This window comes from Girardinichthys multiradiatus, chromosome 1 (genome assembly GCF_021462225.1).
Source record: "Girardinichthys multiradiatus isolate DD_20200921_A chromosome 1, DD_fGirMul_XY1, whole genome shotgun sequence".
Lineage (NCBI taxonomy): Eukaryota > Metazoa > Chordata > Actinopteri > Cyprinodontiformes > Goodeidae > Girardinichthys > Girardinichthys multiradiatus.
The window spans coordinates 46722687-46745878 of record NC_061794.1 but is presented as its reverse complement, the minus strand read 5'-3'; the positions used below and the strand labels follow the sequence as shown (position 1 = coordinate 46745878).

Genomic DNA, 23192 nt, shown 5'->3' with positions numbered 1-23192 from the left:
CACAGGAAGCAATAGGAGCTTTGATTTTATTGTCATCAGAGGAGCTTAAAGCTCTTAATGATTATAGCATTGAGGATTGTGAAGCAAAGATACAGGAATTGCTCCAAGTCATTAAGAACCCACCAAAAGATACAGAGGTGGCCGACGTGTTAGGACAGCTCACTCTTTTATATCAGCGAAGGGTCAGGTTGGAAGTTGAACAGTGTTTTAAACTACAGTTTATGCTGAATAATACTTTGCAGACAGCAGAGGCAACTACAGGGGTTGGACAATGAAACTGAAACACCTGTCATTTTAGTGTGGGAGGTTTCAAGGCTAAATTGGACCAGCCTGGTAGCCAGTCTTCATTGATTGCACATTGCATCAGTAAGAGCAGAGTGTGAAGGTTCAATTAGCAGGGTAAGAGCACAGTTTTGCTCAAAATATTGAAATGCACACAACATTATGGGTGACATACCAGAGTTCAAAAAAGGACAAATTGTTGGTGCACGTCTGTGACCAAGACAGCAAGTCTTTGTGATGTATCAAGAGCCACGGTATCCAGGGTAATGTCTGCATACCACCAAGAAGGACGAACCACATCCAGCAGGATTTACTGTGGACGCAAGAGGAAGCTGTCTGAAAGGGATGTATCCAAAAAACATAAAACCACGGCTGCCCAAATCACGGCAGAATTAAATGTGCACCTCAACTCTCCTGTTTCCACCAGAACTGTCCGTCGGGAGCTTCACAGGGTCAATATACACAGCCGGGCTGCTATAGCCAAACCTTTGGTCACTCATGCCAATGCCAAACGTCGGTTTCAACGGTGCAAGGAGCACAAATCTTGGGCTGTGGACAATGTGAAACATGTATTGTTCTCTGATGAGTCCACCTTTAATGTTTTCCCCACATCCGGGAGAGTTACGGTGTGGAGAAGCCCCAAAGAAGCGTACCACCCAGACTGTTGCATGCCCAGAGTGTAGCATGGGAGTGGATTAGTGATGGTTTGGGCTGTCATATCATGGCATTCCCTTGGCCCAATACTTGTGCTAGATGGGCGCGTCACTGCCAAGGACTACCGAACCATTCTTGAGGACCATGTGCATCCAATGGTTCAAACATTGTATCCTGAAGGCGGTGCACCAATACACACAGCAAGACTGGTGAAAGATTGGTTTGATGAACATGAAAGTGAAGGTGAACATCTCCCATGGCCTGCACAGTCACCAGATCTAAATATTTTTGAGCCACTTTGGGGTGTTTTGGAGGAGCGAGTCAGGAAATGTTTTCCTCCACCATTATCACGTAGTGACCTGGCCACTATCATGCAAGAAGAATGGCTTAAAATCCCTCTGACCACTGTGCAGGACTTGTATATGTCATTCTCAAGATGAATTGACACTGTATTGGCCGCAAAAGGAGGCCCTACACCATACTAATAAATTATTGTGGTCTAATACCAGGTGTTTCAGTTTCATTGTCCAACCCCTGTAGGTGTGAACTGTTAGAAGTGGAAGAGAGGTTGGAAGCAGCCAGAAGGTTGGAGGTAGCTGAGCGTAGCCAGGATACACCCCCATCCCCAGAGGACTGGGGTGTGGAGATAAATCCTGTCTCACAGGTTGAAACCTCTGAAGGTGAGCCACACATGCAACACCCTGAGAGAACCTTCCACTCAGAGCTATAAAACATAGAAGCTGCTCTCCAGAGACAACCTTCCCAAGCTTGTGGTTTTGCCACACATCCACAGAGTCCAGAACAGGTATGAGTAGGCAGATTACATTCAGTGGTGCGGTGTCCCACCCCACTGTAGTAGACAGCCATGAACAATACCTGGCGGTGGACTCACTAGAGGTAAATGGTTCAGGTTTTAGGGGCGAGCAACCTTCAAACTTGACTTGCAGAACCCAGCTCTGCAATCCCTCATCTCCGCCAAGGTGACATGAGAGCCGTCTCGGGGACTTAGGTTTCTCATACCGCACTCAACCGCTGCCCAGGACTCGATTCCCGGGAGCACAGGGCCCACCATTGTACCATGAGCAGCCTCCAGTGCCTCCCCCAAGGGTGAAGCGTGATGCCCTGACACACGGGGGATGCAGCAGGAGTGAACCTTCAGTTGATGACTCAGATGGGCCAGCACCAATCCGTGAGAGTGGATAGTGCACACGCCAACTTGAGTCTCTTGCCCAAGACATTGAGCATTTTGACCCTAATAATAAGGAATCAAACATTGATGATTATCTTAGAGAAGTCGAACGCTGCCTTTTAGACCTGTGCTGCCCATCAGCACAAGAAAAATTGAAGCTCATCCGGAAGACAACATCCAGGAGCGTCCATGTTTTCATGGAGAGCCTGCCCCTTGCAGTCCGAGACCATTATTCAACCCTCTGCGAAGCTTTAAGGGAAGAATATTCTGTGTACACGGACCGGGCCTCCACAGCACTTGTTGCTTTGGCTATCCAGCAAAATAAAAGTGAAGCACCCAGAGAGTATCACCAGCGCCTGAGAGCCGCTTACTTCCAAGGTGGTAATGCTCCTGGCATAGAGGTGGAACATGCTTTTAAATCTCTGTTCCTCCACAATCTTCATGAAAGCGCACGTTACGATGTTACTATGTACTGTAGAACAAAAACCCTCACCATGCAAGAGATCTGTAAATACGCTCAGATGGCGTGGGAAACACGTGCCAGCCCTACTAATGGATCACAGGGTGAGGTTAGAGTTTTACAGGTCCACACAGGAGAAGACAGTGGTGCGTTAGAAGGCAGAGAAATGCCTTCAAACAGAACCCATGTTAAGAACAGGTTAAAGGAACAACTTATGTTCGGTCAGCTGGACCGGGGTGGTGGTACTTGTATCAACCACAGTCAAAGTTGCTGGACCACTTCCGGTCGAACAGATGACCTGACCATCATGTGAGGCCCAAAGGTAAGCCTGACGGTAAAGGTTGGAGTCAACATGTAGGATGGAACCCGAGGAGAGAGATGGAGGTGGCCGACCACAAGATTCTGACAGAAGCAGTGCGCCAGGCATGCGCCCAACCTCCACCATCATTAGAGGCAGCTGACCATACGGTGAAACCGGATCCAAAACCCCCGCCAGCACGACTAGGCGTGGACCCAGTCTCCACAGCCATCAGAGGCTACCTGATCAGATGGAGAGACAAACCTGGGAAACTCCAAGAACCCCTTGGGACCTCTCCAGGAGAAACACCACAAACCATTTCTCCAAGGTTCTTAGGTAAACTGAACCAAAATGAACATACAGGTTACCTATACTATCTCACCAGTATAGGAGGACGTGTCAAACTGAGTTTCCATTTTAAAACAGGATCAGAGATCAGCCTGATGGGCTCAGTCTTGTTTGAGGAGGTGAGTAGAGCCATGCTCTCCCTCAGTAAACCATTTCAGGCTGAAGCTTGTGATGTAAGCATCACCAGCTGGGTGCAGATGGACATCACACTCAAAGACATGACTCTGGTGCACCCCATCTATATGTGCACATTGAACACAGAGCTTTTTCTTGGTGGTCAGGACCTGCTGGGCAGGATGGCCCCTCTCATTGACCGCCACCAGGACCAACTCTGGGTCCAGGCGGAGGTGCCAAACCCACTGGGTGCAAGCAGCGAACGATCTGTTGTGACCAATCAGGTCACCAGCTTAGAAGAGCCCAAAGAGCCTCTCAGGCCCTCGTCAAAGCCGGTCATGGGCACCTCTGAGACACATCTGCACCCAGCAACCCAGAAAACTCCTCCCAGATGCACTCATGCATCATTTCCTCACTCTTTAAAGAACCCAGGTGTGAAACCTCACAACCCCAAAGTGGTGGAAGATGTACACCTGGAAACCATGTTCGTACCAGAAGTGCTTCTAGCTTTCTGGCTAGAGAAATTATCAACTGGTAGAGAGCGGTATGACCACATGTGCCAAGAAGATCCCCTTTTAACTGAGGCACAACACAGCCACACACTCCTCTTAGCAGACAGGCTCCGCCCTCTCCTTAAGAGAGCCAGAGTGTGCACCTCCAGTGTCCAGATTGGCATCAAACAGCTCTCCCATGAGTTCAGCATTGTTCCAACAGACCAAAGGGGAGTCGAATTAGCTTACGCCCATTACTCTCCTGTAGGGTGCCAGAGGAGCTGCAAAGCCACACTCCACACCCTCCAACAGATGGCGTACTGGCCTCCAACGTCTCACGACACTCAGGTCTACATCCAAGGATGGTTAACCTGCTGCCAGTTTCAACCATCCCAGCCAATCGGTCAACCTCCGCTTCAGCGAAGGGGGGTTACATTACTTTGGTTCCACCTTCAGACCAACTGGGTCGAACCAGCTCCAAAATTAGCAGGAGGTAACATATTCCTCCTGAATGTGGCATGCAGCTTCATTAAGTCAGCACCAAATGACAACGTTATCCCAGCTGCTGTTCTTTTGCTGAACCAGACGAAGTTCTACATTGAACTCTCCTCCCCAAGAACAGAGCATGTCTCCATGTCCAGTAAAGGAGAGACCAGTGCGTAGGACCAGTTTAAAGAGGTGCATGTTTCAAAACTCCCACTAACATGCACTAACCACTGACAACTTTCTTCAACAGGAACTGTTAAAAATATAACTACCTTCCAGGACACAGTGTTAAACTGCAGGTTGCACGCTATTTTTCCATTAACCTCTGCATGCACTCCAGACCCTCACAGAAGTGATTAAGAATGATTTAATGGACACACATGCTGCCAGAGATTTCATGCAAAGTCTTATTAAGAGAGGTTGATTCATCAGTAGACAGTCCCACCGAGGCACAGATACCTACTTGCCGAGTTCTGCTGGATTTAGTAGAGAAAATTCTAAAGTCCACCACAGCAGACACCTTGCAACCTCCACAAACACACCTGGCTGATAGCCTAAGTAGTACAGTTCCATTATTATTATTATTAATTTTTTTCCTTTCCCTTTTACAATCTGAAAAGTTTAGAGACAGGAGTTATGTTAAATCCCATCATCATTTGAAAGAGCTACTTTGTTTAAACCTAAACTCATGTTAAACATTGGTTTTGTTAAGATAACACACTGCATAGTTGGTTACAAACCAGGATTGACTCCTTCACATTTATTGACCCATGGTTTATAGCGCTACCTTTGCCAATGACACAGACTGATTCCCGTGCCTGACTGGAATTGGACGACCCTATTATTTGGTTATCTTGTTTTTCCTTCTTTCTGTTTATTATTGTTTCACTTTGTCTCAGGGTTACCAGAGCTGATGACCAAAAGAATGTGATGATGATGATGTGAATGTATTGTTTTTGTGTTTTTCTCATTGAATGACATAGACAGGTATGAGTTAGTCAGAGTTTAGTCCTGCCCAGGCTAACCTTGTCCTGCCTGGTCATAGGCCTTTGAGAAACAAACTGAATGGTGAACTCCCGTTCCTGCCAAGAGGAACACAAGGACAGTATTTGTGTTTTTTTATTTATTTATTTCTTTTGCTTCTTCACGGATCATGGATCATTGAGTCTCAGCTCCTATGATGGATGGACCCAGTAGCTTCAAAGACTGCAATTAATCACACCCTTCGAACCTAGGGGGGATGTTGGGGCCATCCATTTTGGTCGCATATTTTGACATGTGCAGCTCAACAGACGTCGCAGCTCTGATGTCACTGGGAGAGATGTCACTGAAGAGTTTATGACCCTTTGTCAAGATTTGGGGCGTTCAGCGGGTTGTGGCTAAAGGGGCGTGGCCCCACCATTTTATCAGCTGATCGCTGCGATGGAGACATCAGCACCAGGAGGATTTCTTTCCATTTAACCCAAATTACACATTTAGTCCATAAACTGCTGGTTTGATCTTCATAGACACTAAATGCGCATATATATATATTTATTTCTTTTATTATCATTGTTAGGTAGTCATTGTTATTCCCTTTGTGTAGAATGGTGCTTGTTAGTTAGGTGAAGGTTTTGGACCAGAATAATTATATATCAAGATTATTTGGCTTCAATAAATCTTCATATATATAATTAAGAGAAGCGTTTGTGTTTATTTCGTGCAGGAATGATTTATCTGTCAAAATAAGGTCGAAGTTCCTCCACCTTCAGTGAAGCGGTTGAATAAACAGTGACAGTTTGTGGTTTTGGTTAATAATTTGTAATTATTAAGGAGCTTTGAGCCCATAATCACAACACCAGAGGATATCTCTGATTTCTATTCGTAAGTCATGATTTTTGGTTAAGAAATTAATATTTTTCAAATTATTATTTTAAATGATAATTCTTGATGAATATTAATTAATCAATAATCATAACTCCTTACAATGATTACTAGTGCTGTTATTGTACGTGTTAAACAACAGAACATTGATGAAACTTATATACATATTCATAGGTATGCACTAGTCTGATGTTTTTTGTTTCTGCTTATTTGTCACAAATAAATGTTTCAATCAAATAAATCTTAACCTGAGTAAATACAAAAAGACGTTTTCAAATAATAATTTTGTTCATCAAGGGAAAAAAGGTATCCAAACCAACCGGTTTAGATACCTATTTTCCTCTGGAAAAAGAGGACCCGGGCCAAAGTTTCATGGCCAAAACTATTGCTGACCTAAAAGAACATGAAGGCCCGTCTCAAATTTACAAAAATATATCTTGATGATCTCCAAGACTTTGGGGAAAATATTCTGTGAACTAACGAGACAAAAGAGCGTTTTGGAAGGTGTGTGTCCCGTTACATCGGACCTGAAACTAACAGCATTTCAGAAACAGACCATGCTGGTCAGACGGGGAAAAAAACCCTAATGTGTTTGAATTAAACATTTCTACAAAGAAGAACGAGTCAAAATCCCTCAGTGGGGATGTTAAAGCGCTTTAACACCAGCCACATCAGAAACAACGTGCTGAACTTTCCCATAGATCCACGGCTTAGATTAAAACTGCTCTTTCTTCTTACTCAGGTTATTTTTATCCAAAATTTAAGTGTTCGATGATCTGAAACATTTAAGTGTGACAAAAAATGACAAAATCTGTAAGAGGCAAACACTTTTCACTTCACTGTACATTTATACATTTGCAAATGAGACATTATTAATGAAATACATCTGGTCAAACGTGCACAAATAAAAACCTAAATCTCTGAACTGTAACTGAGGTGGTCACAACAATAAGGAAATAATAATCTGCATCTGGAGTTGATGAGTCTGCTGGGTTTTATTTGTCAGGATGAGGGAAATCTGAACTAAGACCCGTTTTAGGTCCCAACCTGTGTACCTTGAAGCAAATGTTGTTGCTGATCAGGATGTTGCCCTTCATGAAATCCCGCTCATTCTGCCGGTTTTCCGTCACCACGGGAAAGGCGTGATAGACCGTGGTCCGGAGGATGCTGACGAGAGACTGGACTCGAGTGTGGGGATAAACGTAGGTCAGGTTGGGCTCCATGATGTCGCTGGCTGTCAGTCTGGAGAGATGAAGGGAGGAGATACCAACTAAGAAGAATTCATGATGAAAAACGGAAAGATTGCCCAGTTTGTTGTGTTCTGTGATTTATTAGTTAAGTAAAAATGGTTTTAAACAAGATTTCCAATAAGGAAGTTAACCTATCTGACATGACGTTGATACAAGGAGGCTCCGTTTCTGTGGCTCCTGTTAATATTCCCCAAATAATAAACCAAAAATCTTAAGCCACAACAAGGCGAGCGACATTAAAACTAGCTGCTTCTCTAATTAAGAATGAAAGTAAAATGGGACACATTTCTAGCTGTGACCTGCTACACTTGATCCCAACAACCCAAACTGTACACATGCAAAGACCACCCAACATCTCAGATCATGGAGATGTTATTCCTTAAGATCTGATCTTACTTGTCCATCTCCACCTCCGTCTCCCACTCCAGCAGAGGGACTCCTTTCAGCTGGATGTGGATGTCATAGATGCCCTTGTTGAAGAGGTCTCCGGTCCATTTAGCAACCTAAAGTTCAAACATCAATTTAACTTCATCATGAGCAACTATCACCCCACTGAAATCTTTGTTTATGTCGCGCATCCATTTTACAACTAATTTTCCTTTGCCCCATTCTATTGTAGCTATGCTGCTGATCACCCAGTTTGGGCCAAGCTTATGCTGTCAGGGCTCACATTTATCTCAGATCATGGTCCACTCGATGACTGCAAGAAGCCCAGGGTCTCATCGGTTCTCCGCCACCGTGGTTGACAGCTGGTACGAGGTGTTTCTGCTGCTACACTGTGATAGGTTTTCTCCAACCATGGTGCTGTGCATTAAAGCTAAACCTCTCCAGTTTGGTCTAATCTGTCCAAAGGTCATTATTCCAGAAGTCGTGTCCTTCAATCAGATGCAGTTTTGCTAACCTATGTCCTGCAGCCATATTGTTTCAGAGAGTAAAAGCTTTTTCCTTTGACCTGTCCAGACAGCCACGCTTATTTAGTGCTTTCTAGTTGCCCTTTCATGACAGTTTAACATTTAACACGCTAACTGAGGCTCAGATGGACCTCTTGAGTTTGTCGGTCAATTCTTTAAGCATTGCAGGCTCTGACTTTGGGGTGAACTTGCTGGGACACCTGGGAGATTAGCAGCTGTTTTAAATGTCTTCCACTTGTGAATAATGTTTTTCTCTGTAGAATAATGGACTTCACAGAGTTTGGAGATGAATTTCAAACACCCAGAATGATGGGCAGCAACATTGCTCCTCTAAGGTCATTGCTGGTGTCTTTCCACCTTGGCATTGTGTTAAGCTCCAGCAAACTGATAAACCTCCTCCTATGGAAGCTGCAACAATGGACTCGCACGGCTTCTGGATTTCTGACTCCATCACTAATCGACACCAAACTGATCCTTCACAACACATCTACAACCTTCATCTGTTGATCAATGGGTGCTTTACAGTCTAATGAAATAATTTCACTACTGACTGAATCAATCGCATAAGCTGATAGCAGGAAGTAAAGGACAGAACACAAAGCAGCATTAGCACCATTAGAGTGATCATGATGGGCAGCCCGTATGTGATCTCATTGGTGGATTCGATGAGGATGACGGTGAGACTGATGGTCATTCTGACCACGCCCCCGAGGAAGGCAGCAGCTCCGATGAGAGCAAAGGTCCCAGAGTAGATGGCCAGTCCCAGTTTCCTGAAGGAGGACAAATCCCAGTTAGAACCAGCAAAGTTACTGAGGAACAGAGACAATACTGGACTTTAACCTGCTGCCAACAAGCAAAACACAAATTAAATCTTATAAAACCCAAAGCTGAGGTCACATTTTCTATTTAAAAGTTATTTTCCAGATACAGTTAGACTTCCAGCGGTAGTTCCCGTTCTAAATGACGATCAAATGGCCACCAGTCTGTTGAGAAGATAACTCATTGCAATGATGTGCTCACTTCTCATTCATTTGAGACACATGTTGACACTTTCTAGGGCTGCATGATATTAAAAAACATTTCGATAGCAATAATTAGTGAATATTCAGGACTATGAGGTGTGATATCTGCCTATTTTCTTCTTTCCTCTCCTTCTCATCCGTGCTTGCATCACTCTGTGACCTTTACCCTTCTGGGTAATATTATGTGTTTGGTGTGAGCATCTGCTGCCGGGAGACTCCGTCCAACTGGCTAAATATTACATTCACATCAAAAACACAAGTTGTTAACACTTGGAGTATATTAGCCAACAATTACTGCACTCCAAACAGACCTTTATGATAAGAATATTGCATAATGTGATGATGACATATTTACTATATATTGTGCAGCATTAACATTTTTCCCAGTAGATCAAGTGTCTTGACATAATTTAACTGATCAGCTGATAGAAGGTTAAGCCTAAAGTTTTTGATAAATTCAAGGCAAATTACAGTGTTTGCAACCAGTCATACAGTAAAGGTAAGTGCAACATTTTATTTTATTTTTCATTTCTTGTTGTATGTCGTACCATTTTTATCTCAGAGGCCTGCTCTACTTGTAGCCATTTTCAGGGATGTGGTAAATCATCACTTTGGTATGCAGTCAATTCAGCAGCTAAGACATAATGTGATACATTTACAATTAAATAAATTGTATTATTTTTGATGTTCATGTTTAGTTGTTTTTTACTGTTCTATGTTTGGTTCTCCTGTTTGCAGCTACCTGCTGTGCAAGCTGCCCAGAGAGAAAATAAAACTGTTTCCCAAACACTTTTACAGTTTAATCAGCTTTTGCAGACTTCTACAGGATGACTGAGCAGTTTCAACAAATATATGTCACTGTCGTTATCCGGCACGTTTTACAGTATTCAGGAAAATAACCTAAAAATAACACCATCATATATTTAAATGTAGCCTAAAAATATTTAGGTGTTAAAGAGATAATATAATAAAGTAAAAAAGACGTTTTTTCTCACACTTTGAGGATGTTTGCGACCAGACGTCCGAACGCTGCCCCGCACAGGAGAGACGGGACAAACAGACCACTGGGGACAGAGACACCATACGTCCAACAGGCCAACAGGAAGTACAGCAGGAAGAAGATGGACAGAGTCACCGGGCTGAAGGTCCCTGTGAGGATGAAGCAGGGATGGATCGTCTATTTATCTTAATTGATTTATCTAAGCAAGATCAACTCTACAGGGAATCTATTGATTATGTTTCACAACTCATGCAACACTTTGCTTAACGAAGGCAGATTTCAAATGTACGGTAAAAATAAAATGGGATTCTACGTTTAGTTTTAATTTAATTAATCATTTCTATCTATTTTTTTAAAGTATTTTTAGTGGGTGTATGGATTTGTTTTTCTTTTTTAAAAAGGTGAAGTCATGCAAACAGTAAATAATAAAAACATAGAAAATGTAAAGCATGATTTAGTGAATGAAAATATTAGTGAGTGCAGCCAGATTTATGCAAACTGATTAAAATTGATGTAAACTGAACTATGTTTGGCTTTATCATTCCTGTGCCTCTGTATCACATTTATCAGTCATTGGTCCCAGAAGAAACGGATCCCAACAGCTTTGGTGTTTTGTAGACAGGAAGTTTAAAAACGAATGTCCTGCTGGTTCTGAGGGCCACTGCTCACCATCCTGGTGGAAGAGCTGGTGGATGGCAGCCTCCTGTGGGTTGAAGAACAACGTCGCCATGTCGTTGTAGGTTTTATTGGAGCAGAAAAACTGGCGGATGGTTGAGTTTATGTCTTCGCTGCCTGAAAGCTGCAAACAAAAACCATCTGTGAGAACATGAAGCTAAACATGCACAGAGGAATTCTGTAGGTTCTACAGGTGTTCTGCAGGCATCTCAAAGATGTCAGATTGTCACTTTGTAATTACAACATAATAAACACAAAGTAGAACATAAGTGTGAGGTGAAAGAAAGAAGATGTTTCTCTAATTTAGTTTTACATCCAAAAGTCTAAACAGCACGGTGTGTGAATGTATTCAGCCCCCCAGAATCCTCAGTGGTAGAACCACCTTTCACTGGATCACAGCTGGAGGTCTTTTGAGGTTTCTCTTTATCAGCTTCACACATCAGACCACTGATAGATCTGTTACCTCTGATTTTCAAGTCTTTCCACTGATTTCTAATTAGATTTAGGTCTGAACTTTAACTAGGCCATTCTAAAACATGAATATGTTTTGATCTAAAGCATTCTGTTGTAGCTCTGGCTGTATTTTCATGGTCGTCCTGCAGGAAGGAGAACCTCAGTCCCAGTTTTAAATCTTATTGCCTACATGGCTCCTGGCAAACTGTGGAGGGGACCTTGTATGGCTTCTTGCTACTCTTCTATAAAAGTCAGATTTGTGGAGAACACAACTAATAGATCTCCTGTCAAAACATTCTCCCACCTGAGCTGTAGATCTCTGCAGTTCCTCCAGAGTTACCATGGGCCTCCTGGCTATTTCTCTGATTAATGCCCTCCTGGCCAAGTCTCCGAGACATCCATGTCTTGGTAGGTCTACAGTTGGTCCATCCTTTCTCCACGTTCAGATGATGGAGTGATCAGACTTCTGGGAGATGTTCAAAGCTTGGGATATTGTTGTAGAACCTAACTCTGCTTTAAACGTCTCCACAACCTTCTCCCTGACCTGTCTGCTGTGTTCCTTGGTCTTCATGAAGCTAGCCGTTCTCTAATGTTCTCTATAACAAACCTCTGAGGCCAGAAACAGAACAGCTAGATTAAATTACACACAGCTGGACTCTGATTACTGATCACATGACTTCTGAAGACAACTGGTGGCACTGGATTTTATTTAGGGGTATCAGAGTAAAGGGAGCTGAATACAAATTTACACTTTTCAAATTTTAATTTGCAAGAAAATCCATTTTCTGTCCACCTCATAATTACTTGTACGTTTCTGTTCATCTCTTACACTAAATACTAATATAATACAGTAAAATCTGTGGTTTAAAGCTTACAAAGCGAGGAAAAGATGAAATATCCTTGCAAGGCAGAGCAGGATTCTTGATTATTATAATATAAAGTGTGGAATGAGGCCATGATTTGAGATCTAATCCAAATTCATTGCAAACAAGTTAACAGAAATAATATTATGCTGAAAGTCAATCATGTGGATTTATTTGTACACAGATAGAAAACTGCAGAAACTGATCCAGGATCTGTTTTGAGATGGTTGTCAAGCACATTGGAACAATACCGCCACCTAGTGGTACGGTCAGTGTTAGCAGTATCCAATGTTCAGATGCTGGTGGAAAATACAAGAGGTTGGACAATGAAACTAAAACACCTGGTTTTAGACCACAATAATTTATTAGTATGGTGTAGGGCCTCCTTTTGCGGCCAATACAGCGTCAATTCGTCTTGGGAATGACATATACAAGTCCTGCACAGTGGTCAGAGGGATTTTAAGCCATTCTTCTTGCAGGATAGTGGCCAGGTCACTACGTGATACTGGTGGAGGAAAACGTTTCCTGACTCTCTCCTCCAAAACACCCCAAAGTGGCTCAATAATATTTAGATCTGGTGACTGTGCAGGCCATGGGAGATGTTCAACTTCACTTTCATGTTCATCAAACCAATCTTTCACCAGTCTTGCTGTGTGTATTGGTGCATTGTCATCCTGATACATGGCACCACCTTCAGGATACAATGTTTGAACCATTGGATGCACATGGTCCTCAAGAATGGTTCAGTAGTCCTTGGCAGTGACGCGTCCATCTAGCACAAGTATTGGGCCAAGGGAATGCCATGATATGGCAGCCCAAACCATCACTGATCCACCCCCATGCTTCACTCTGGGCATGCAACAGTCTGGGTGGTACGCTTCTTTGGGGCTTCTCCACACCGTAAATCTCCTGGATGTGGGGAAAACAGTAAAGGTGGACTCATCAGAGAACAATACATGTTTCACATTGTCCACAGCCCAAGATTTGCGCTCCTTGCACCATTGAAACCAACGTTTGGCATTGGCATGAGTGACCAAAGGTTTGGTTATAGCAGCCCGGTCGTGTATATTGACCCTGTGGAGCTCCCGACGGACAGTTCTGGTGGAAACAGGAGAGTTGAGGTGCACATTTAATTCTGCTGTGATTTGGGCAGCCGTGGTTTTGTGTTTTTTGGATACAATCCGGGTTAACACCCGAACATCCCTTTCAGACAGCTTCCTCTTGCGTCCACAGTTAATCCTGTTGGATGTGGTTCGTCCTTCTTGGTGGTATGCTGACATTACCCTGGATACCGTGGCTCTTGATACATCACAAAGACTTGCTGTCTTGGTCACAGATGCGCCAGCAAGATGTGTACCAACAATTTGTCCTCTTTTGAACTCTGGTATGTCACCCATAATGTTGTGTGCATTTCAATATTTTGAGCAAAACTGCTCTTACCCTGCTAATTGAACCTTCACACTCTGCTCTTACTGGTGCAATGTGCAATCAATGAAGACTGGCTACCAGACTGGTCCAATTTAGCCATGAAACTTCCCAAACTAAAATGACAGGTGTTTCAGTTTCATTGTCCAACCCCTGTAAGTATCCACCTTTGAAAATCATTTTCATATAAAATCCTAAAGTTCATGCGCTTTGGCCACTGCTATAGTTGAACATGAACGTCCATCCCTTCCAACAGGACTGCTGCTCCACGTTATCAGAGGATGGAAACAGGTCATACTTACTGTAGAGTTCTTTGTTGTTGGCGAGGACAGGTCCCGACATTCACCCAACAGAACGGAGGCTACAAATATTACCACTGTTGTCACCATGGACACCAGCAGACTTTCCAGCACTCTGGAAATAAAAGGTCAAAAGGTCATCAAACCTAGACTGCAACCATTGAGCTGCTGGGTATGATGGACGTTGAGACAGACTGCAGTCACCTGATGAACCTGGCCTTCGGGTGAATGTGCCTCATTCGATACTTGGCCAGGCACTTGTTCATACAGTTGAAGAGCGCCCCCAGCAGGCCGCCCACCAAACCCATCAGGACGAAGAAGCCCAGGTCCACCGCTGTCCACAGATGGCATTTCTTTTCCCCATCAGAACACTGACCAGAAAAGATGATTGGCATTATTAAAGCGCTGGTAGAGTCCCACATACAGGTCCTTCTCAAAATATTAGCATATTGTGATAAAGTTCATTATTTTCCATAATGTCATGATGAAAATTTAACATTCATATATTTTAGATTCATTGCACACTAACTGAAATATTTCAGGTCTTTTATTGTCTTAATACGGATGATTGTGGCATACAGCTCATGAAAACCCAAAATTCCTATCTCACAAAATTAGCATATTTCATCCGACCAATAAAAGAAAAGTGTTTTTAATACAAAAAACGTCAACCTTCAAATAATCATGTACAGTTATGCACTCAATACTTGGTCGGGAATCCTTTTGCAGAAATGACTGCTTCAATGCGGCGTGGCATGGAGGCAATCAGCCTGTGGCACTGCTGAGGTCTTATGGAGGCCCAGGATGCTTCGATAGCGGCCTTTAGCTCATCCAGAGTGTTGGGTCTTGAGTCTCTCAACGTTCTCTTCACAATATCCCACAGATTCTCTATGGGGTTCAGGTCAGGAGAGTTGGCAGGCCAATTGAGCACAGTGATACCATGGTCAGTAAACCATTTACCAGTGGTTTTGGCACTGTGAGCAGGTGCCAGGTCGTGCTGAAAAATGAAATCTTCATCTCCATAAAGCTTTTCAGCAGATGGAAGCATTAAGTGCTCCAAAATCTCCTGATAGCTAGCTGCATTGACCCTGCCCTTGATAAAACACAGTGGACCAACACCAGCAGCTGACACGGCACCCCAGACCATCACTGACTGTGGTACTTGACACTGGACTTCTGGCATTTTGGCATTTCCTTCTCCCCAGTCTTCCTCCAGACTCTGGCACCTTGATTTCTGAATGACATGCAGAATTTGCTTTCATCCGAAAAAAGTACTTTGGACCACTGAGCAACAGTCCAGTGCTGCTTCTCTGTAGCCCAGGTCAGGCGCTTCTGCCGCTGTTTCTGGTTCAAAAGTGGCTTGACCTGGGGAATGCGGCACCTGTAGCCCATTTCCTGCACACGCCTGTGCACGGTGGCTCTGGATGTTTCTACTCCAGACTCAGTCCACTGCTTCCGCAGGTCCCCCAAGGTCTGGAATCGGCCCTTCTCCACAATCTTCCTCAGGGTCCGGTCACCTCTTCTCGTTGTGCAGCGTTTTCTGCCACACTTTTTCCTTCCCACAGACTTCCCACTGAGGTGCCTTGATACAGCACTCTGGGAACAGCCTATTCGTACAGAAATGTCTTTCTGTGTCTTACCCTCTTGCTTGAGGGTGTCAATAGTGGCCTTCTGGACAGCAGTCAGGTCGGCAGTCTTACCCATGATTGGGGTTTTGAGTGATGAACCAGGCTGGGAGTTTTAAAGGCCTCAGGAATCTTTTGCAGGTGTTTAGAGTTAACTCGTTGATTCAGATGATTAGGTTCATAGCTCGTTTAGAGACCCTTTTAATGATATGTAGCACCTGTAAACCGAGAAGATTTAGAGTCATTTGTAAAAGGTCTTCAGGTCAGGACCGCTGTCTGAGCAGGTTGTGACTTAAAGATTTATGAAAACAATAAATGAAGGCCATGATTTCTATGCGTGTCAGTTTACAGCTGGAAAAGACCAACAGGAAACTGAAAACAAAAACTAAAAAAGCTGGACTTAATCATTTAAGTCATTTTAACTAATCAAACTTTGCAAAACAGATTAGCTTTCAAGTCTAAACTGATGGTACCATTTATTTAAACTTAAAGGATTACTAATTTAAGATGCAGACAAATACAATATTTAGTGCTTTTTAATGAATTAATGTGGAGAACCTGCAGCTTATACATCTTTTTACACAGGCATGAGAGATTAATGTATAAATACACAGAAATGGTATAATTAGATACAATTAAAAAGATAATAGAACAGTTTAGACTGGTCTGGTAGAGCCTATTTAACAGTTAGGATCATTTCTAAGAAGTAAAATATCTGATGGTTTCAGAATCAGATTTGGCGTAATAAGTCACATGTAGACTAGGAAATATTAAACCCTGACACGGATTTTTGAAAACAAAAAACTCGTGGTGGACCCATTACCTTAAACTCTCCAAAGTTGAGGAGTCCAGGCAGCTGGAAGGAACCCCATTTGTTGAAGTTGATCCCAGAGCGGAAGAAGTTGAGCGTGAAGGTGGCAGACATCGAGCAGAAGAGCTGAAAGCAGAAGATCCGATTATCTGACAAAACTGACACGGTGGAGTTACAACTCATCAGTCCATTGTATTTGTTCTCTGTATACCCTGCTTTGAAAAACACCCCAGAAAGGTCAGGATTTACATTAATATTTAATAAAAACAGGTCTATTTACAGAATCTTGTCAAACCTTGGTAGCTGACTTTAAAACACCGATGCAATTATTGAGATTCATTTCTTTATTTGCACACTAACAGCCGTGAGCCTTTGGATCCTGTTGCAACCAATTGGGCTCGGCAGCGTCCAAACTTTCCAAAGAGACGGAAGATGTTTGACGTGAATAAAAAACTTTTATAGCTGCGTCCCTAATGTCCATCCTGGCCTATTTCGTCACTGTGTGGCAAAGATGCAGCACCACTACCGTCCACAAGCACCTGAGTCTGTGAAAGCACCGTTAGTACCTCTGCAGATTGCTCATACGTGCAGAATAAGCTGCAGATTCGGCCTCGTCATCAGTGGTAAAACCCACCAAAGGATTTTCACACTCATTCATTCAGGAATTTAGACATTGAGAGTGAGGAACAGCTTCAATCCTCAGTAAATCAGGATGAATACTACGGTTACTGCTGTACATGTAACCAGGCACAGCGCATGTAGAAACTACAGCAAAAACAAGTCAAAGATCTGACATGATAATGGCTGACAGCTATTTTGATGATTAAAAAAGAGAGATTTTACACGAAATTCTCACCAGAATTAGATGTTAACAGAACGGGCTGCAGGATATCAGAATATCCTGCAATGACAATAATATTGACAAATAATGCCATGATGATATCAGGTGCGATATATCCCTATTCTCTTCTTTCACCACTCTGTGACCTTCAGCATTTTGGACAATGTTGTCTGTGCTTGGTGCGAGCATCTGCTGCTGTGAGACTTTCTGCTTCATATCATTCCAACCTATAGGAGGACATTAAAACGACTCAGCCTGTGGTTCAGACTGTTAGGAGGTAGATGAAGCAGTCTGTTACAGGCCTGCTTTGACTACATGGATTGGTGTGTTTTTGAAGCCTCCGCCACCAACCTGAATGAGCTCGCTAAGACCTTCCATACATACAACAACAATAAACCATGGTTCTCTCCACATCTGAGGAAGCTGCACAGGAACAAGGAAGAAGCTGGAGACCACCGATTCAGCTTCACTTTACAAGCTTCATGGAGATCGAAGTGTTGACCAACACTGGTCTCCATGAAGTTTGCACAATAAATCTGAAAACTGATCAGTAAGCTCCAGCCTCTTCTGGGTTTGCAGGGCTGATGTCCTTCAGCTGAGCACACCTGATTCACCCACTGTTTGTTGGAAGAGTGCCTCAATATTATTAAAATGTTAAAGTATTTTTGCCCCTTTTGTTGCAGTTTTAGCAAAAGATAACGTACCACTTTCCAAGTGAGGGCCTGGTTCCAGAACGAAGAGCCCTCCTCCAGACTGAAAAGAGTGCCCCCTATTGGAGCACCGAAGGCAGCAGCAACTCCAGCTGCAGCACCAGCTGACACAAAGTCTCGCTTGTCCCTGGATGGCAGATTTAACAACAAAGTTAGTCACATTTTACAGTGTTTGACAAGAAAGAGGAAACAGACGGCTGTGTTTAATACTAATAATAATAACAATCGTGACCAAGTCATACCTGTCACTCCTGAAATAAGGGAAATCAAATTTTATCCTCTTGAAAGAGATGCTCTGAAACTGATGGAGGACAGATACAGGAAATTAGTACAGTTAAAAACTAAGATAGGATTTAATTAACTGGAGATGGACCAGGTGCCTCTCTCCAGTAGACACTGTCCAGGGGGCTACTCCCTATACAGGTCACCAGTTCATCACAGGTCAACACAGAGACACAACCATACCCACACACACCCTGACAGGTAATCTGGGTTTGCCAGTTAATGCAACATGTATGTGTTTGGACCGTGGGAGGATATCAGAGAGGGAGAACATGCAAACTCCATGTAGTAAGGATCCTCATGTTTTTAATAACATTTAGAGGAAAATGTGTCGATTGTGTATCAGCAAAGTACCTGAGGAAGGCCAGCTCCCACTATGGCTCCACTGTGTATCATCGGACCCTCTTTTCCCACAAACAGACCTGAGAGGACAAACACTGAGTGAGACGGGCTTCCCGACGACTCACTGGACCTGACCAATGACCAGCACAGTACATCCTTCATACTTTGTACCTCAGTAAAATTTGTTACTTACAAAATCAGTCAAAAACAAGTAGAATCATCAGAGAAATTTAGAAATCCTGCAGTATTACAAGGTTAGGTTTTATTAATATTCAGTCTGATCAGATGTATAGTCCATCACTACCAACAACACAGGATTATCCGCTGATTCTGAAACCTTCTGATCTACAACAATAATGTATTTTAATCTCAGTCAGCATGGTTATTCTGCTTAGCCACCAATGAGCACAAGTTCTTCAGGTGTTAGTGTAGCTAAAAATACGAGGAAAACACTAAAATCTCTGGAGCTTATTTACAGCAACTTTCAAGACAGATATCTTTTTTTATGTCCATCATGTTTAATATTTATTCCTAAAGATTAAAGTGCCTGCGACAACATTTTTTATGATAAATCTAATTACATTTATGGAAAGGAAACATGGATAAAATATTTTAAATTCATGACACTAAAATGAACAGTTGTTCATAAATTTCACTAAAAAGGCATTTCCAGGTGACTCTTTGGCTCTTTTGTGACGTAGAAGGGGAACCCCGGCACGTAAACTGACTGCTGCAATGGCAGCAACACAGACAGCAGCAGAGAATCTGATGTTTCTGTAGATATATTTCAGTCACTATCAGAGAGACACAGCAGAGTCAGGAGAAGAAAGTCAGCTTTCATCAGATGGAGCAACAGACGCTGCGGCGTGAGGACGACCATCTAATTCCACCAGAGTCTGTTGTTGCTGGATGCCGGAGCACGGTCGCAGTCAATCTGCATAAATCATACCGGACCACCAGGAAACAGAACCAGCACAACATCCGGATTTTCAAAATAATTCACTAAAGACAGACTATATCCTGCTGTATTAATAAATACACACATATATTTATATATACAGTACAGACCAAAAGTTTGGACACACCTTCTCATTCAAAGAGTTTTCTTTATTTTCATGACTATGAATTGGTCTCTCTAAATTGCCCTTAGGTGTATGAATGAGTGTGTGCATGGTTGTTTGTGTGTTGCCCTGTGATGGACTGGGGACCTGTCCAGGGTGAACCCCGCCTCTCGCCCATAGACTGCTGGAGATAGGCACCAGCTCCCCCGCGACCCACTATGGAATAAGCAGTAGAAAATGACTGACTGACTTTAATGTGAGGTGTTTCTACATCAAAATCTCTGCACTTGTTCTTTGCAAGTTAAAGACAAAGTAATGGCATTCAGAGACCCTTCTATGTCACAAGTTCAATAGCAAAATGTTAAGTAATCCAGCCTTTAATCACTTTAAATTAAGTGTGTAGATTAATTAACTGAGCTAGATTTCATCTGTAGAGCAATCTGCATTTCTGCAGATCAGCCTAAAACATATACAGTACAGACCAAATGTTTGGACACCTTCTCATTCGAAGAGTTTTCTTTATTTTCATGACTATGAATATTGTAGCTTCCCACTGAAGGCATCAAAACTATGAATTAACACATGTGGAATTATATACTGAACAAAAAAGTGTGAAACAACTGAAAATATGTCTTATATTCTAGGTTCTTCAAAGTAGCCACCTTTTGCTTTGATTACTGCTCCGCACACTCTTGGTATTCTGTTGATGAGCTTCAAGAGGTAGTCACCTGAAATGGTTTTCACTTCACAGGTGTGCCCTGTCAGGTTTAATAAGTGGGATTTCAAGCCTTATAAATGAGGTTGGGACCATCAGTTGTGTTGTGCAGGAGGTGGATACAGTACACAGCTGATAGTCCTACTGAATAGACTGTTAGAATTTGTATTATGGCAAGAAAAAAGCAGCTAAGTAAAGAAAAACGAGTGGCCATCATTACTTTAAGAAATGAAGGTCAGTCAGTCCGAACAATTGGGAAAACTTTGAAAGTGTCCCCAAGTGCAGTCGCAAAAACCATTAAGCGCTACAAAGAAACTGGCTCACATGAGGACCGCCCCTGGAAAGGAAGACCAAGAGTCACCTCTGCTGCGGACGATAAATTAATCCGAGTCACCAGCCTCAGAAATCGCAGGTTAACAGCAGTTCAGATTAGAGAACAGGTCAATGCCACACAGAGTTCTAGCAGCAGATACATCTCTAGAACAACTGTTAAGAGGAGACTATGTGAATCAGGCCTTCATGGTAAAATAGCTGCTAGGAAACCACTGCTGAGGACAGACAACAAGAAGAAGAGACTTGTTTGGGCTAAAGAACACAAGGAATGGACATTAGACCAGTGGAAATCTGTGCTTTGGTCTGATGAGTCCAAGTTTGAGATCTTTGGTTCCAACCACCGTGTCTTTGTGCGGCACAGAAGAGGTGAACGGATGGACTCTACATGCCTGGTTCCCACCGTGAAGCATGGAGGAGGAGGTGTGATGGTGTGGGGGTGCTTTGCTGGTGACACTGTTGGGGATTTATTCATAATTGAAGGCTTACTGAACCAGCATGGCTACCACAGCATCTTGCAGCGGCATGCTATTCCATCTGGTTTACGTTTAGTTGGACCATCATTTATTTTTCAACAGGACAATGACCCCAAACACACCTCCAGGCTGTGTAAGGGCTATTTGACCAAGAAGGAGAGTGATGGGGTGCTGCGCCAGATGACCTGGCCTCCACAGTCACCGGACCTGAACCCAATCAAGATGGTTTGGGGTGAGCTGGACTGCAGAGTGAAGGCAAAAGGGCCAACAAGTGCTAAGCATCTCTGGGAACTCCTTCAAAACTGTTGGAAAACCATTTCAGGTGACGACCTCTTGAAGCTCATCAACAGAATACCAAGAGTGTGTGGAGCAGTAATAAAAGCAAAAGGTGGCTACTTTGAAGAACCTAGAATATAAGACATATCTTCAGTTGTTTCACACTTTTTTGTTCAGTATATAATTCCACATGTGTTAATTCATAGTTTTGATGCCTTCAGTGTGAAGCTACAATATTCATAGTCATGAAAATAAAGAAAACTCTTTGAATGAGAAGGTGTGTCCAAACTTTTGGTCTGTACTGTAGACGTGTATATATTAGCAGTTGTTAACATAAGATCAATTAGATCAGTTACTGGGTTAACTAAGGTATTATAAAGCGAGCAATTAAGCATTAAATGCACCAAATGAAGCAACAAATACAGCTTCTCTACCCTCAGTGAACTCATCCATTGTAGAACAAAACACATGAAAATATCTGGATGCATAAAACAAAAAATAAAGCAGTTTAATCAGAATCAGAATCAGAAAAGCTTTATTGCCAAGTACGTTTTTGGACATTCAAGGAATTTGTTTTGGCGTAGTCGGTGCAATACAATACAAATTAAACAGTATAAACATATCTACAATATACTATAAATATATGTGCACAGTTTTAAGTGAGTGAGAGTAAATTTAGAGCAGTATAAGATGCAAGAGCAATACAACAGTGCAGGTGATCATTGTGCAAGTAAAGCAGGAGTCCAAGCTGAGCGTTAATGTAGGCTGGTGGCAGATGGGAAAAAACTGTTCTTGTGGCGTGAGGTTTTGGTCCGGATGGACCGCAGCCTCCTGCCAGAGGGGAGAGTCTCAAAGAGTCTGTGACCAGGGTGGGAGGGATCAGCCAGAATCTTCCCTGCCTGCTTCAGGGTCCTGGAGGTGTACAGTTCCTGGAGCGACTGTAGACTGCAGCCAATCACCTTCTCAGCAGACCGAATGACACGCTGCAGCCTGCCCTTATCCTTGGCTGTAGCAGCGGCGTACCAGATGGTGATGGAGGAGGTGAGGATGGACTCAATGATGGCTGTGTAGAAGTGCACCATCATAGTCTTTGGCAGGTTGAATTTCTTCAGCTGCCGCAGGAAGAACATCCTCTGCTGGGCTCTCTTGATGAGGGAGCTGATGTTTGGCTCCCACTTGAGATCCTGGGAGATGATGGTTCCCAGGAAGCGGAAAGATTCCACAGTGTCAATTGTGGAGTCACAGAGGGTGATGGGGGCAGGTGGGGCTGGGTTCTGCCTGAAGTCCACAACCATCTCCACTGTCTTTAGAGCGTTGAGCTCAAGGTTGTTCTGGCTGCACCAGTCCAACAGATGGTCCACCTCCCATCTGTACGCGGACTCGTCACCATCAGAGATGAGTCCGATCAGGGTGGTGTCGTCCGCAAACTTCAGAAGCTTGACAGACTGGTGACTGGAGGTGCAGCTGTTGGTGTACAGGGAGAAGAGCAGAGGAGAGAGAACACAGCCTTGGGGGGAACCGGTGCTGATGGTCAGGGAGTCAGAGACGTGCTTCCCCAGCCTCACGCGCTGCTTCCTGTCAGACAGGAAGTCAGTGATCCACCTGCAGGTGGAGTCGGGCACACTCAGCTGGAAGAGCTT

The 23192-nt window shown here is 43.3% G+C and overlaps 2 protein-coding genes across 2 annotated transcripts in view; both read right to left on the bottom strand.

Annotated features, from left to right (window-relative positions):
- LOC124869598 (L-rhamnose-binding lectin SML-like) overlaps window positions 1–23192 on the bottom strand; it is a 137151-nt gene that overhangs the window by 92431 nt on the left and 21528 nt on the right. The gene's annotated exons all lie outside the window — the stretch shown is intronic.
- The window catches only part of clcn6 (chloride channel 6), a 34108-nt gene that overhangs the window by 4095 nt on the left and 6821 nt on the right, over window positions 1–23192 (bottom strand). Inside the window, exons 8-18 of the mRNA XM_047367541.1 lie at window positions 18707–18774; window positions 18313–18371; window positions 18065–18197; window positions 16532–16645; window positions 14288–14454; window positions 14087–14198; window positions 11038–11167; window positions 10364–10517; window positions 8960–9116; window positions 7832–7938; window positions 7241–7427 (exon numbers count right to left, since the gene is read on the bottom strand). Coding sequence (XP_047223497.1) covers window positions 7241–7427; window positions 7832–7938; window positions 8960–9116; window positions 10364–10517; window positions 11038–11167; window positions 14087–14198; window positions 14288–14454; window positions 16532–16645; window positions 18065–18197; window positions 18313–18371; window positions 18707–18774 — 1388 coding nt within the window. The remainder of the gene's footprint in view (window positions 1–7240; window positions 7428–7831; window positions 7939–8959; window positions 9117–10363; window positions 10518–11037; window positions 11168–14086; window positions 14199–14287; window positions 14455–16531; window positions 16646–18064; window positions 18198–18312; window positions 18372–18706; window positions 18775–23192) is intronic.